The following is a 14,452-nucleotide window of genomic DNA, read 5'->3' on the forward strand; positions in this document are numbered from 1 at the left end:
GGGCATTTTCAGGTTAAATTGGCATAAAATCTACCTAGCGATGCCAAAAGAGATCTATATGCCTGACCTCGTATGTCCACGTGGACCGCCAGGATGAGTGGATTTGCTGCAACTATCCGCGAATTTATCTACCGATCGCGGCGAAGGAACAAAGTCGGAGTTACATTTGTGATTAAATTTTTGTGGAATTTGGTAAACAATCGCCCCAAGTAGCCGAAGGCCAGCGGAGCTAGGTAGGGTTTGTTGCACGACTCCGGCGAACGGAGCCTTAGGGTTTGTCGGCGAGGTCATCGCTCCCTGGAAGGGCTTACTGTTGGTGGAGTTTCTGGATCTCTGCCTTCAGCCCTGCGTTGCTACCTGCAGCGATTTTGTTTCTCTGCTCGCCGAGGAAGCCAAACACGATGAATGCCCCAATAATCGGTGGGTCTCTGTTCGTTTTCCTCATTTGGGTTTTCTTTGGGGATAAAAGTTTCTTTTTCTGCCCTTTTTTCTAGGTTGTGCTTTTAAGCGGAAAGAACTGATTTTTTTGTTGTTCGTTCTCGTGTGTGTTTTGGTCGGGTGAAGATCCGTTGCAGGGGGATTTCCCGGAAGTGATCGAGGAGTATTTGCAGCATGGGAACATGAAATGTATCTCCTTCAATCGCCGAGGAACTCTTCTTGCAGATGCACTCATTGCTTTGTTATTTCTCTTTTGGACATGTAATTTTGTATGTAAATGCTAAAAGAGCCATACAGATCCAATACACAATCTTTGAGCTCTCTACTTGGCTTGAATGTGTAAAGCTTTGTCTTCATAGATTTTAGAATTAAGTGTACCAGCTAGGAAACAATGTTTAAATTTGTTTCCATTTAAATTGATTATAGGGGAACGAGCGAAAAATTATACTCAAGTAGGTTTCTTGTTTCCTGCTGTTGGTCAACAGACTAAGTTGGTGCCTCTAATGTTAGATAAAAATCCAATGAAAAGTAAGAACAATCTTTTTGTATGATCAGCCCTTTTTTTGATTTGGCAATGGTATAGCATAGAAGGATGCAAATGATCAGAACTTTAGATCTCCCTTCTTTCATGCTTCTCATGAAAATTCTACGGATGTTTTACACTTAAAAAATTGCTTCTTAATGAGTTTTTTAGTCTTTCTGTCACACCAATGGATTGAGAACTGGCGACTAGTGATCAATTTCCTAGTACTTATTGCCCTTGTATCTTTTTTTTCTTTAAATCTAGTTCCCTAAGCTATATTTTCTATCCTTCATGTTTGTTTATCTGAGAAAATATTTAATATTCTTTAGACATTGGATCGTTATTATTCTACTTGGTACTTAATAATATTTTAACTATCAATTCATTCTGAGTAAATAGGTTCTTCTATAGGTTGCCTCTCCTTTGCATGAGAGCATTAAGAAGGTTCTTCTATTTATTTTTTGTCAACCAACTCTTGTTTGAATCTTCCTATTGAAATCCTTAACAATCAACTGTTCTGTTACCTTCTGTCAAAACTCAAGTCTGATGGATTCAAATGCTAGAAGATGACCATGCAAATTTAGATTGCACTTCTTGTCTTGCTCTTGATCATACTCAGATCATTTAATTCATTGTTGTCTTCATACCTGTTTAAAAAACTTTTCCTTTACAGCTCACTTTAGTATTACTGGATACAACTTTGTTCTCTTCTGCTCACTTTTCAAGTGTATATAAGCTCTCTTTAGCATCCTTTTTCCATAGTTGAGTTGCATTATGAACTAAAATGACCTAACCTGTAATTAGAAACTTTTGTGTAATAATTTCTGTCCTTGAAATGGAACTCAGAAATTGAACCTTGGCAGATTGGTTGTTTTAAAGTTTGTTTATTACTCTAGAACAACATGAATATGTTGCTTCAGGAATAAGGAATGATCATTGTAGTAAATCATGCACATAGACTGCAGTTTCTCAAGAATGTTTGAGCAAATTGTCTTCGGGCATTTAATATCTTACTGATTGTATTGTGCATCCACTTCTGCAGACCATCTACAAAATTCTAGCATTTCATTCAATGTGATTGGCTTCCATCATTTAGTTTCTTTTTTTTGTTAGTTGTAGAGTAATGTTTGTTCTAATGTCAGCTATTCAGATGCTGGAAATGGTGTATGGTTGAGTTTTGTTACATGTAGTTCCTTTAGCATCACTTTAATGGTTTCCTTTGCAATTCATAACAACTTTAGTTCCATTTAACTAATAAAGTCAATCCTTCTGTTATAACATATTGGCAACTTGCTTGAGATCACATCTTTTGTATAGTGGCTTGGATCCATTTCAAAATTTACTGTTATTAGGCTTCTCTCAATACAACAACAACAACAACAACCAAGCCTTTTCCCACTAGGTGGGGTCGGCTGTATGAATCCTTTTACGCCATTGAGCTCTATCTCCTATTATATCATCATCTATATTTAAATAAATTTTATCTTGTTTTATTGTTGCTAACCAAGTCTTTTTTGGTCTTCCTCTTCCTCGTTTGATATGCATGTTTATCATAGTTTCACATCGCCTAACTGGAGCATTTATTGGTCGTCTAAGTACATGTCCGTACCATCTTAAACGTGTCTCTCGGAGTTTTTCCTCAATAGATGCAACTCCGACTTTCTCTCTAATACTCTCATTTCTTATTTTGTCCATCTTCGTATGTCTACACATCCACCTTAACATCCTCATCTCTGCAACTCTCATCTTCTGCTCGTGTGCTCATGACTCCATATAACATAGCAGGTCTAACTCATGGTTTTATAGAACTTACCTTTAAGTTTAAGAGGTACTTTATGGTCACATAAGACACTCGACGCTCCCTCCATTTCACCCATCCCGCTTGTATTCTATGTAAGACATTTCTCTCAATCCTCCATCATTTTGTAAAATGATCCTAAATATTTAAATCGCTTGGTTCCACGTCCTCTCCTATCTTAACAATTGTATCATTACTTCTAATATTGCTAAACTTAAATTCCATATATTACTCTTTAATCTACTAACCTTAAAACCTTTCCCTTCTAGTTTCCCTCCAAGATTATAGCTTAGCATTTACTCCTTCACGTGTCTCATCTACGAAATAATATCATCTCAAACAACACACCAGATCGTGTCTTGAATGTCTGCAGTGAGTTAAATCGTAATTAGTATAAAAGATTGGGACTTAGAGTGATCCTTGATGTAACCCTATCTTTATTGGAAATGCTTGAGTACTCTGTCTGAAGTTCTAGTCATTACATCCTCATACATATCCTTAATTAGTTCAATATATGTTACGCTAACACTTCTCTTTTCTAAAATTCGTCATATAATTTCTCTTGGGACTCTATCATACGCTTTTTCTAAGTCAATGAATACCATGTGTAGATCTTGTTTTTGCTCCCGATATTTTTCAATTACTTCTATTGTCGACCTTCCAGGCATGAACCCAAATTGATTTTCTGTCACTGTTGTCTCCTTCCTTAATCTTTTTTCTATTACTTTTTCCCAAAGTTTCATAGTATGACTCATTAGTTTAATACCCCTATAGTTTGCACAATTTTGTACGTCTCCCTTATTCTTATATAAGGGAACTAGAGTACTTATCCTCCATTGATCAGGCATTTTTTTCGTTTTCAATATCATGTTAAATAATTTTGTAAGTCATTCAATACCTTGTTTTCATTAAGCACTTCCATACCTCTATTGGAATATCATCTGGTCCAACGGCTTTTCCATTGTGCATCTCATTTAAAGTTTGTTTTACTTCTGAAGTTTGAATTCTACGATAAAAATTAAAATTTCGATGCTCATTTGACCTAATTAAATTACCCAAGTTAAGTTGGTCTCCTAAACCTTCATTAAAAAGTTGATGAAAATACCTCTTCCACCGCTCTTTTATTTCTCCATCGCTTACTAATACCCTATTACATTCATCTTTAATACATTTTATTTGGCTAAGATCTCTTGTTTTTCTTTCTCTCACTTTAGCTATTCTATAAATGTCTCTTTCCTCTTCTTTTGTATCCAATTTTTGATATATCCGTTCAAAAGTTTCATTTTTTGCTTCACTCACCACTTTCTTAGCTTCTTTCTTGACTATTGTATATTTTTTTAAGTTTTCCTCATTCTTACAAATATATAATTCCTTATAAGCTATTCGTTTTTCCTTCACTTTCTCTTGTACTTTCTCATTCCACCACCAAGATTCTTTACTTAGCGGTGCATGCCCCTTTGACTCACCGAGGACACTCTTAGCTACTATTTTCAATTTTGATACCATCTTATCCCATGTTGTATTAGAGTCATCGTATATTTCACCTAATGCTTGTACTTCTACCTTCTCCTTAAATATATGTTGCTTCCCATCCTTTAACTTCCACCACTTAATTCTAGGAATTGTGTATATTTTCTTTATATTGATACTATGTTTAAGACGTATATCCAACACTACTACCCTATGTTGGGTAGTTAAGCTTTCTCCAGGGATGACTTTGCAATCTTTACAAATCTTTCTATCCTTCTTCCTAACCATAAGAAAGTCAATTTGTGATTTATTATTTCCACTTTTGAATGTGATTAAGTGTTTTTCTCTTTTCTTAAAAAACGTATTAGCTAATATAAGGTCATATGCTATCGCAAAATCTAATATAGTTTTCCCTTCCTCATTCCTCGTTCTAAACCCATAACTCCCATGTACTCTCTCATATTCCTCATTTTTCACTCCGACATGTCCATTTAGATCACCTCCTATTAAAATCCTTTCATTTGGTGAAATATTTTATAATATTTCATCTAAGTCCTCCCAAAACCTTGATTTGGTAGCTTCATCTAATCCTACTTGTGGTGCATATACGCTAATTATGTTCATAGTTTCTTTCGCCACTATTATCTTAAGGGCTATAATTCTATCCCCTTTTCTAACTACTCCTACAACTTCATCCTTTAACAAACTATCTACAATAATACCCACTCCATTTCTTGTTTTACTCTTTCCAGTGTACCATAATTTAAAATCCGTGTTCTCTATCATCTTTGCCTTCTCACCTGTCCATTTTGTCTCTTGTACACACAAAATATTAATTTTTCTCCTAATCATCATATTACTACCTCCATTGATTTACCAGTGAGAGTTCCTATGTTCCAAGTTCCAAATCTTAAATTATTAGTTTTCCTATCATATTAATCTCTCAATATGTTCTCTATATCTTCCAAAAGATCATACTTTTGATGATTTCTTTAAATTGGTTTTAAGTTGCCAGTTATTTTTCTGTCAATAAAGTTGTAGATTTACTAGTTCAACTTGCCTGATGTATTGTTCGCTTGGAAACATTTTATAAGATTTAAGAGTAGAATTTCCCACAAAATCAGAGATATTTAGCACTGGTAGTATCCAACTTAGCACACAGAGAGAGCTTGGTGCTCCAAGTCTTATGGCTCACACTTTTCAAGGCAATACATATGCTGGGCACAATAGCTATACTCAAATACAAAAGCCTTTTTCTGGTTCCCTTCTTTATTCAGCGAGACACTTTTAACATAATTTGGGTCTTAAGCCTAAAACCAACACATTTTACTAGATTTTTGTAGGAAGTCAATTCTTTTCTATTGCTACAGAGGATGTCTTAGGGTGCAAATATTTTTGTGATAATGTTTATTTTTCTTAATGAAGTAATGATTGTAGACAAGACAATTAATTCTAATAATGCTCAATGTTTGACAAGTTTGCCCTATTGGTTATTGCAATTGGATCATATTTCTGATATCAAACATGACTGTGCTTATTGGATTTCATGTTAACATCTTCATATTATAGTATAACATAGTTGACTATCTAAGATTTCAATTCTTTTTCCTTGTTCAGCTGGCTGTGCAGATGGGAGCTGTGTCATATGGGATTTTGAAACTAGGGGGGTTGCGAAGGAACTTCGTGATATAGCTTGTATAGCACCAATTACAAGTGTTTGCTGGTCAAAGTTAGGCCATTACGTACTTGCTTCTGCTACTGATAAATCATTGACACTTTGGAACATCTTGACTGGTGAGAAGATCACCAGAGTAACCTTGCAGCAGACTACTCTACATGCTTGTCTGCATCCAGGCTCTTGCACTCCATCGCTTTGCTTAGCTTGTCCTCTTTCTTCTGCACCAATTCTTGTTGATTTGAATAATGGAAGCTCCACTGTTCTGCCAGTTTCTGTATCAGACACGGGGAATGGAAGTGCTATTCTTCACCCTCGAATTAAATTTTCAGATGGTTCCCCACCTTTCACGCCAACTGCTGCAACTTTTTAACAAGTATGGAGATTTGATATACCTAGGGAACTCCAAAGGGGAGATATTAATCGTTGATTCTAAAAGCATCAAGGTAAATGCAGTAATTCCTATTCCAGGGAAATCTGTAGTCAAGGATATTGTTTTCAGTAGAAACGGACAGTATCTTCTTACAAATTCAAATGATCGAGTCATTAGAGTCTACGAGAACCTTCTTCCGAGGAAAGGTGCTGCGAAGGAACTTGAGACTATGACTGATGCTGACAATGCTGATTTTTCTAGGATAGACAAGCTAAAAGAAGCTGGCACCAAGTGCTTGTGTTTATCACGAGAGTTTCAGGATGCTGTGACAAGGATACAGTGGAAAGCACCATGTTTTAGTGGTGACGGTGAATGGGTCATCGGTGCTTCAGCTAGCAAAGGAGAGCACAAGTTGTACATTTGGGACAGAGCTGGACATCTCGTAAAAATCCTAGAAGGTCCTAAAGAAGCCCTAATTGGTCTTGCCTGGCACCCTCTTCGCCCATTGGTGGTCTTTGTTTCGGTTGCTGGTTTGGTATATATCTGGGCCAAAGACTACATGGAGAATTGGAGTGCATTTGCACCTGATTTCAAAGAACTCGAGGAGAATGAAGAATACATTGAGAGAGGATGAGTTTGATCTCATGCCTGAATCAGAGAAGGTATCAACTACTCCCCATATTTATTCTGTTGTTGGCTTTCTACTATGGTTGTCTGAAATACGCACTGGCAGGTGAAGGAGTTGGATATCAATCAAGATGAGGAGGTTGACATTTTAACGGTGGAGAAAGATTCATCTTTCAGTGATTCAGATGCTTCCGAGGATGAACTAGTCTTCTTGCCAGTAGTTCCTGAACAACTAGACAAGTGTCTAGGAAGTTCATTGAAGTTGGAGGACAGCAACCACACTAGCTCGCCAGTTTCGGTGGAAGCTGCACAAAATGGTCAGACTATTCTTCCTGCTTCGAGCCCTCTCGAAGGTACGATTAAAGATTCATGTTTCTTTGCTTGCTGAATCAACAATTTACTCATGAACCCTACGCCTCTACTGTTGTTTAGATATAACAGGTTTTGCTCTTATGCAGTGATAGGCAATTCAACTCCAGAAGATGCAGCTGGCACAGGGGGATCGAAAAGGAAACGAAAGCCATCGGCGAAAGGGATGGAGTTGCAGGCTGAGAAGGGTCGGAAACCTTCCACAAAGAAGGGAAAGTTGTCGTCAGGTAAGTCGTCAAAATTCAGAAACAAAAACGCAGATAGGATCGAAGCAAATGGCACTGTACTTGACGAATACACTGAGGATGATGTAACTGATGATTACCTATAAACATTGAACAACTTAAATTGATACCTATTTTTTTCTCGTTTGAGTGTAATGCATTGCGGACTCGAATTCTTAGCTAATCTATTTCGATGATTGCGAGGGCATGTAATTGGTCTTTAGCAAACACTGAAGGCAAATGATGTTGATATATAATTAAATAGTGATGAGATTATGAACAAATAGCTTCACATCGAAATAATATTGAAATTATCAAAAGATGTATGATTTACAAAATTTGAGAACGATTGTGGCTGTCCACTACTATCCATTTATGACAGGAACGATAAACAAATTGCTCAGCAACTGAATATTCATTTTTCTGATTTAATTGAATTGTATTTTTGAGTAAGTACAATCGTTGATGCTTGTAAATACGTGACAAAGTTGAAGTATATGCGCACGACAGCGGACTGGAAACATCACTTTGTAAAATGAGGATTAAGAAGTCCTGAAATCTCCAAGAATCCAACACGATCTTTACCGAAAATATCGTGTAGTTTCTCATCGCATACTATTATCCTCTTGTCATCCGGATCCTGCAAAACAAAATTTATAGTGATTGTTCAACACTTGATATCGAAGATGGACACGCACAGTAGACTGATGGTTCATGAGTTACAAAGGCTGAAGTGAAAATCTCACAGCCATTGTCTTTTTTATTTTTCTAACCTTCACTAAACATTTTTCAGGTCATCAAACCTCCTGTTGGTGTTGTGACATTTATAGATACTAAAACAGGAACACCAATGGTTATTCGAACAGACTATGGCTCAAGAATTGAATTAGAAATTTGGAAACTTTACCTGAGTGAAAATCAAATGAGCACATGGTATGGAAAGTGAAAATCCAGTGCAATCTCTACAAAACACTGGTTCTCAGAATGACAAAGGGGGGAAATTAGTTCTCAGAATGTCTCTCTAATATCCGATGATCTTCTGTATAACGTGTTAAAACGATAGAGTAATATGTTCAAAGTAAGAGATACCAAGAAATATTTGTCTAGTCCAAATTTTGTCATGAAAGGAGGGATTATTTGTTCTTACATGACCATTGAGGAGCCAAAAGAGATATGAAAGCAAATCATTTTCCTAGTATATAAGGGAAGAAACAAATGACATGAGGATAACAGAACAAAAAAGATTAATCCACATTCCGCTTTGTTATATCTCTCTATTATGGAAGAAATAGAGCAAATTTTTCCATAAGATGTGTGCCAATAACGTACATTTCTTTAAGATTGGTATATAAACATACAACAATGAATTTGGTTATGGTAATTGATGCAACAATGTTCTATGAAAATACCTAAATTTTCCATATAAACACATATAGTATCAAGCTATTTGCATACGTATGAGACCATATAATAATCTCTCAATAACCTATGATTGAATTGTGCAATTTAAACAATTTAGATAATATGAGTGGGAACCTTCAGTTAGATGAGACACAACATTTGCACAGAAATGAAACAAAAACTATTAAGTTAGATGCAAGACAATCATGTACAATGGAAATGAAGGAATAGATCTGAAAGACAAGGATTTTAAATGATCTGTAGGAAAAAGAAACATGTCATCTTTTTCCAGCATCAGATCCAAGGTTATTCGCCGATGTCTATATCTACACAACAAAAACAGCAAGAACAAGTTAAATTCAAGGGTCTTCACCTACTGACACATGATGAGAAACACCACAGTGAGGTGAATGGTGAGCCTTTTGATGGAATTCTCCTCAACCAGGCAAAAGAACGTCTTGATCTTTCCTACGACATGGCCTAATTGAATGGAAAAGCAATAATTGGAACGTCAAAGGAAAGCATTTTGTTATACGTTAATCATTTTCAATCTTTCTAAAATATTTCATATTGAACTTCTGATCCCGTTATAGATCATAGGATTATGGGTAAAATCATTTCCATCAGCTGAACTCTAGGGGTCCAACTGATTTATAAAGTTTCATATGATAAAGGTGAAGAAAAAAAAAAGATCTCTCCTTATCAGCTCAGCATTTTTTTTGATAATGCTTGGATGACGGTGGTCATTATTCGTTCCAAGCAAAATCCACATTTCAAAATCCCTAAGCACTGAGTTCACACAAAAATCAAAATCAAACTCAAACTCTACAATTTTCTATAGAAAATCCATCATCCTTCTAAAAATCATCAAGAGCATCTGAGAAAGAGGAGAAAAAAAGGGGGACCTGAAGATTGTTCTCCTTGATATAAGCCCAAATCTTCTTGAGCGCTTGGGTCCGGGGTATCTCCACCTCGCCAACCACCGCCTGGAGTTGGGGCGACACTGGCCTGGGCTTGGTGATGCCCCACTGCTTCTTCTTCTTCTTCTCTGCCTCATCCGTCCCCGCCTCCGCTGCCGCGGGGGCTCTCCGCGTGGCACGGCGTGGAAGCGTGATAGGGGACGCCAGATCGCCGACGGAAAATGCCGTGAGAAAGCCTGTGGCTGCCGCCATGGTCGGAGCTCCGTTTGGTTCGTGCAAGAGGATTCGAAATTGGATGGAGACGGTGAGAGAAAGATAAGCGAGAGAACCCGAGCACGATCCACTTCATTTAGACCGATCCGTTTGAAGCTGGACCCACTGCCAAAGCCGAAGCTGCAGTCATCATGGCCGTCCAAATACCCGCACGAATCGTAAGGAAAATGATCACCACCGACCAGACCTCCCCATCTCACACCCAAGCTCTACGCCAGGGCGAAATCGCTGCGCGTTACGGTCGCAGCACTCCTGGGAGCGGGCGAGGTCGATTTCCCTTCAAGGCGCTATGGTTCTCACAAGCTTCGACGGCGTCGGCATCGGCCTTGGTATGTAGTCTCGGCCATCGTTTAGCTCTGTGGCTATTCCCTCCAAATCTAATTCCTTTTCATATTTTCCCTCCCAAGGGTTCGGGATTGGATGCGGGTTTGGAGTTGGATGGGGTTTTGGAGGTAAAAATACCTTTTTTTTTTCTATATTTTGTTCTGATAGATCTAGTTTGAGATGTATATTAGACTGTGATCCTTTCTTGTTAGTGTGTTTGCTGTATCAGCAACAAAAAAGAGATAATTGAAGATTGCATGGTTTTTTTAATTTTTTTTCGTGAAATGAGATATGTAATAAGGTAAGGGTGGCAAAGGAGGTTCCTTTGCTGATTTCGCTTTGATGTGCAGCTATAGAGTAATTGTTCAGCGGATAAAGGCAACAAGGATCTTTTCCTTTCCTAATATTACTACTATAGAGATTCTTAATTGATGTGCAAAGTAATATAGATATAGAGGTTGTACTGAGGAATGTGACCCTAAATTTCCAACAAATTAGGGAGTTCGTGTTACCCACTTGCTCTAGTTGAAGTCTAAGAAAATAAATGGATGCATTAGAACTAAGGAAGAGAAAAAACGGGTAGCAACAGTGCTTTAGTAGGAACTTTTATTATGCATAAGATCCCAAAGCATATTATTTTCCAAGGGTTTTATTATATTATGGTTTTATGTATTAGGTTATTAGGACAGGAGTTTATTGTTATGTTACTATGTTTAAGGAGTTATTAGTGGAAATTATTGGTGGAGTAGTGAGGGTTCATATGGAGTTGGTGAGCATTGAGAAACTTATCCATTCTCATTGATACATTACTTACATGTGCACGAGCATAGAAGAAGAAATAAATAGTCACAACAAGTTTGCTTGCCTTTCCTTATAAGATTGGTGTTCTCCTAGTGAACACTTGTTACATAGAAAATTCTTAATCTCATGAACTCGCAACTATCCAAATGCTTGTGGCTAATCATCCTGTGCCTATAACACCTATATTTTTGCCTCTCTCACATCACATAACTGTCAATTGGAAGGCATAACTTGTATGATAAACACATCATTTCCCTGGTTTGCATTTATATGCGTACATGGATCATACATATTATGAATGACATCTTGAGCATTTTCTTGCTAGAAAAATCTAGCCATTTTTAATGAAAGCAAATGGTAAAAGAAATCATGGTCCCTACTTCTAAGAAACTAGTGCAGCAAAGGTTGATGATGGAGACTAAAAATATTGAAGGTAATGATTACTGAAGTTAGAACTTTCTGTTTAACAGCTGCACCAAATAAGATGAAGACTAGACTTTAAGGTTTCTGTTGATTATTTATTGTCGTCTGGTATTTGATGAACTATGGTCATTAAAAATAAAAAAGGTTCATTAGTTTCTGGATCTCCTGATCATACATTTCAAAGTTTGCACTTGGATAGTTCATTAGCAGTTGGGACAAAAGTATTCTGTATGGCTATATACAGTCCGATGGGTTTCATAAGCATCTTAAGAGAAATCTCTTCAAAAGTTTCTTCATCAAACACTCCCACTTGTGAAATTGTTGCTTAATTATTACGATAAATTTCGTTCCATGTCCGTTGAAGTTTACAAGTATCCTTTTATCTAATCATAATTTTTCTTGTAGTTTTATACAATTTTTAACCTATGGTTCATATATTGCCGACTTTTTTCTTATTTTGAATCATCTTCAGGTATGCCTCTGACTACCTTTGGAATGGGAATCGGTTAGTGTCACTCACTTGGTATTTCATTTACTTTTGCAATGCTTCGAGCTAATCCAGAAGTTTGAATGTGAAGGGGGAGGCTGTGGAGTTGGATTTGGTCTTGGTTGGGGCTTCGGCACTGCATTTGGTTGTAAATATCGATCCTCCAAAGTGAGTTTCCAAGGACTCGAAAATGGTAATGAGAGAATCAGAGATGAAACATCAGTGCCAGTTTCATCAAAGCACTCTCAGTAGATGCAAGTTCAAAGCACCGTCATGGTCACTTTTAACATGTAGTTTTGCTTTCTTCAAACTACTTGTTTGCCGTATTGTTACCAGATTGCTTACCATTTGTCTCATTTTTCGGTGCCTGTAAAAACCTATTTCCTTATAGACAATAATTCTTAGTTCTATTCATGAAATCAAATAATTTTTTATATTTAAATTATTATGATAAATAAATATTAAAATGATGATCGTTTAATCCGTGGCCTGCTTAGACAATTGACTTAAGGCATTTTACGAGGGACATATGCTTAGGGGGCGTTTAGTTCTTTCCTAGGAATAAAAAACAGAATGAGAATTATTATATTGTGGAATGAGAATGGGTATGAGCATGGATATCACTCTTAAAAGTAATGTTTGGTTAGTTGCATATTTTTTTATTGGAATGAATCAAAATTTTCTTTTTTACCCTTAAAGAAAAATAAGAGAAAAAATTAGATGTGAGAGAAAGATGAATGTGAGAGAAAAATATGATGAAAGAGAATGATGAGAGAGAAAATATGATGAGAGAGAGAGTGATGAGAAAGAATGAAGAGAGAGAAAGTATGATGAGAGAAAAAAAAAATGTGATAGAAGAGAGCATGATGAGAGAAGATGAGAGAGAAAATATGATGTGAAAGAAAGTATGTTGGGAGAGGATGAAGAGAAAGAAAATGTAATGAGAAAAAAATGAGGAGAGAGCGTGTGACGAGAGAGATTGAGGAGAGAGAAAGTATGGTGAGAGAGAAAGTGTGATGAGAAAAAAAGAGAATAGTGAGTGTGATGAGAGAGATTAAGGAGAGAGAAAGTGTGATGAGAGCGAAAGTGTGATGAGAAAAAAAAAAGAAAAGAGAGTGTGATGGGAGAGATTGAGGAGAGAGAAAGTATGATGAGAAAAAAAGAAGAGAGTGCGATGGAAGAGATTGAGGAGAGAGAAAGTATGATGAGAAAAAAAGTGTAATGAGAAAAAAAAAGAGGAAAGAGAGTGTGATAGGAGAGATTAAGGAGAAAGAAAGTATGTGATAAAATAATGAGAGAGAAAATATGATGAGAGGGAAAATATGATGAGAGAGAACAAGGAAAGAGAAGTGATATGAAAGAAAAAATAAATAAATATATTTTGATATTTGATATTAAGGGAGAAAATTTTAGTTTTAGGTCAAGGGTATTTTTTGAATAAGGAAATATTTTGATTGATGAAAATAGGGTAATAGCTCATTGAAGGGGAGGTGCATGGGAATGAGTTATTATCCAATTTCAAGAATTCATTTCCTTATTTGCATTCATATTCCTATAATCCAAACATTAACAATGACAATCAATGATTCCTATTTCCATTTCTCATTCATATTCTCCTAAACCAAACATTCCCTTAATATATAGAATAAGTTATTTGTATCTGTAGAATCAGTTTAGGAGCCGTTGATGCGATGGTTCCACGTTTTCTTAAGTTTATCAAACTCAGAATAATAATAATAATAATAAAAGAAGATAGGTGTAGAAAAACTGTTCTTCATCCTTTTGATGAATAAAGATATAACAGGTATCGGCTATGACAAAGTACAGCTGGAAGGCTGCTCGCGCCCAATCTTTTGCTAGCCTAGGAAGCTGAATAGTCCAGCTCATTAAGAAATACTTGGATCGTGCGTGAGGGCAGTTGTCCACATGGCAGGAGTCGATCAACTCTCCTATAGATAGAGCATTGATATGTTATGTCCCTCGTGTGCACGTTGGAGAGGGCATGTTGACATGGCAATAGGAGGTTAACCATGCCATGTCAGTGCACATGAGAGGGTGCGTAACATATCAAAATAATATATATAACGAGATGATATACTCCCTAACTTATCATCTGTGTTGTTCGTTCATGACTAAGAGATTGAGAGGTCCGGAAGTGATACGGGTGCATCTAGAGCATTGATATTGATATGATGTATAATAATAGGGGGTCCGATAAAATTAGGCAGTAGAAGTCAAGGGGACGTGACAGTCAGAAGTTAAGGGGACGTGACAGTCAGAAGTCAAGGGGGCGTGACAGTCAGAAGCCAAAGGGACAGGGCAGTCA

At 36.8% G+C, this 14,452-nt stretch overlaps 2 protein-coding genes and 1 pseudogene across 2 annotated transcripts; 2 read left to right on the forward strand and 1 right to left on the reverse strand.

The window, feature by feature from the left end:
- The first annotated feature begins 128 nt into the window (after nt 1–128).
- Nucleotides 129–7,640, forward strand: LOC122006408 (annotated as a pseudogene).
- A 209-nt stretch (nt 7,641–7,849) lies between these two features.
- On the reverse strand, nt 7,850–10,151 carry LOC122006409 (protein TRI1-like). Its single transcript, XM_042561905.1, has 2 exons — nt 9,804–10,151; nt 7,850–8,137 (listed from the first exon to the last, which is right to left on the reverse strand). Exons 1-2 carry the CDS (start codon nt 10,068–10,070, stop codon nt 8,021–8,023), a joined length of 384 nt encoding a protein of 127 aa, XP_042417839.1. The 5' UTR covers nt 10,071–10,151; the 3' UTR covers nt 7,850–8,020.
- A 107-nt stretch (nt 10,152–10,258) lies between these two features.
- Nucleotides 10,259–12,568, forward strand: LOC122006410 (protein TRIGALACTOSYLDIACYLGLYCEROL 5, chloroplastic-like). Its single transcript, XM_042561906.1, has 4 exons — nt 10,259–10,420; nt 10,499–10,543; nt 12,112–12,144; nt 12,218–12,568. The coding sequence occupies exons 1-4, from the start codon at nt 10,381–10,383 to the stop codon at nt 12,376–12,378; spliced, it is 279 nt and encodes a 92-aa protein (XP_042417840.1). The 5' UTR covers nt 10,259–10,380; the 3' UTR covers nt 12,379–12,568.
- Nucleotides 12,569–14,452: the final 1,884 nt, after the last annotated feature.

This window comes from Zingiber officinale, chromosome 7B (assembly GCF_018446385.1).
Source record: "Zingiber officinale cultivar Zhangliang chromosome 7B, Zo_v1.1, whole genome shotgun sequence".
Classification (NCBI taxonomy): Eukaryota; Viridiplantae; Streptophyta; class Magnoliopsida; order Zingiberales; family Zingiberaceae; genus Zingiber; species Zingiber officinale.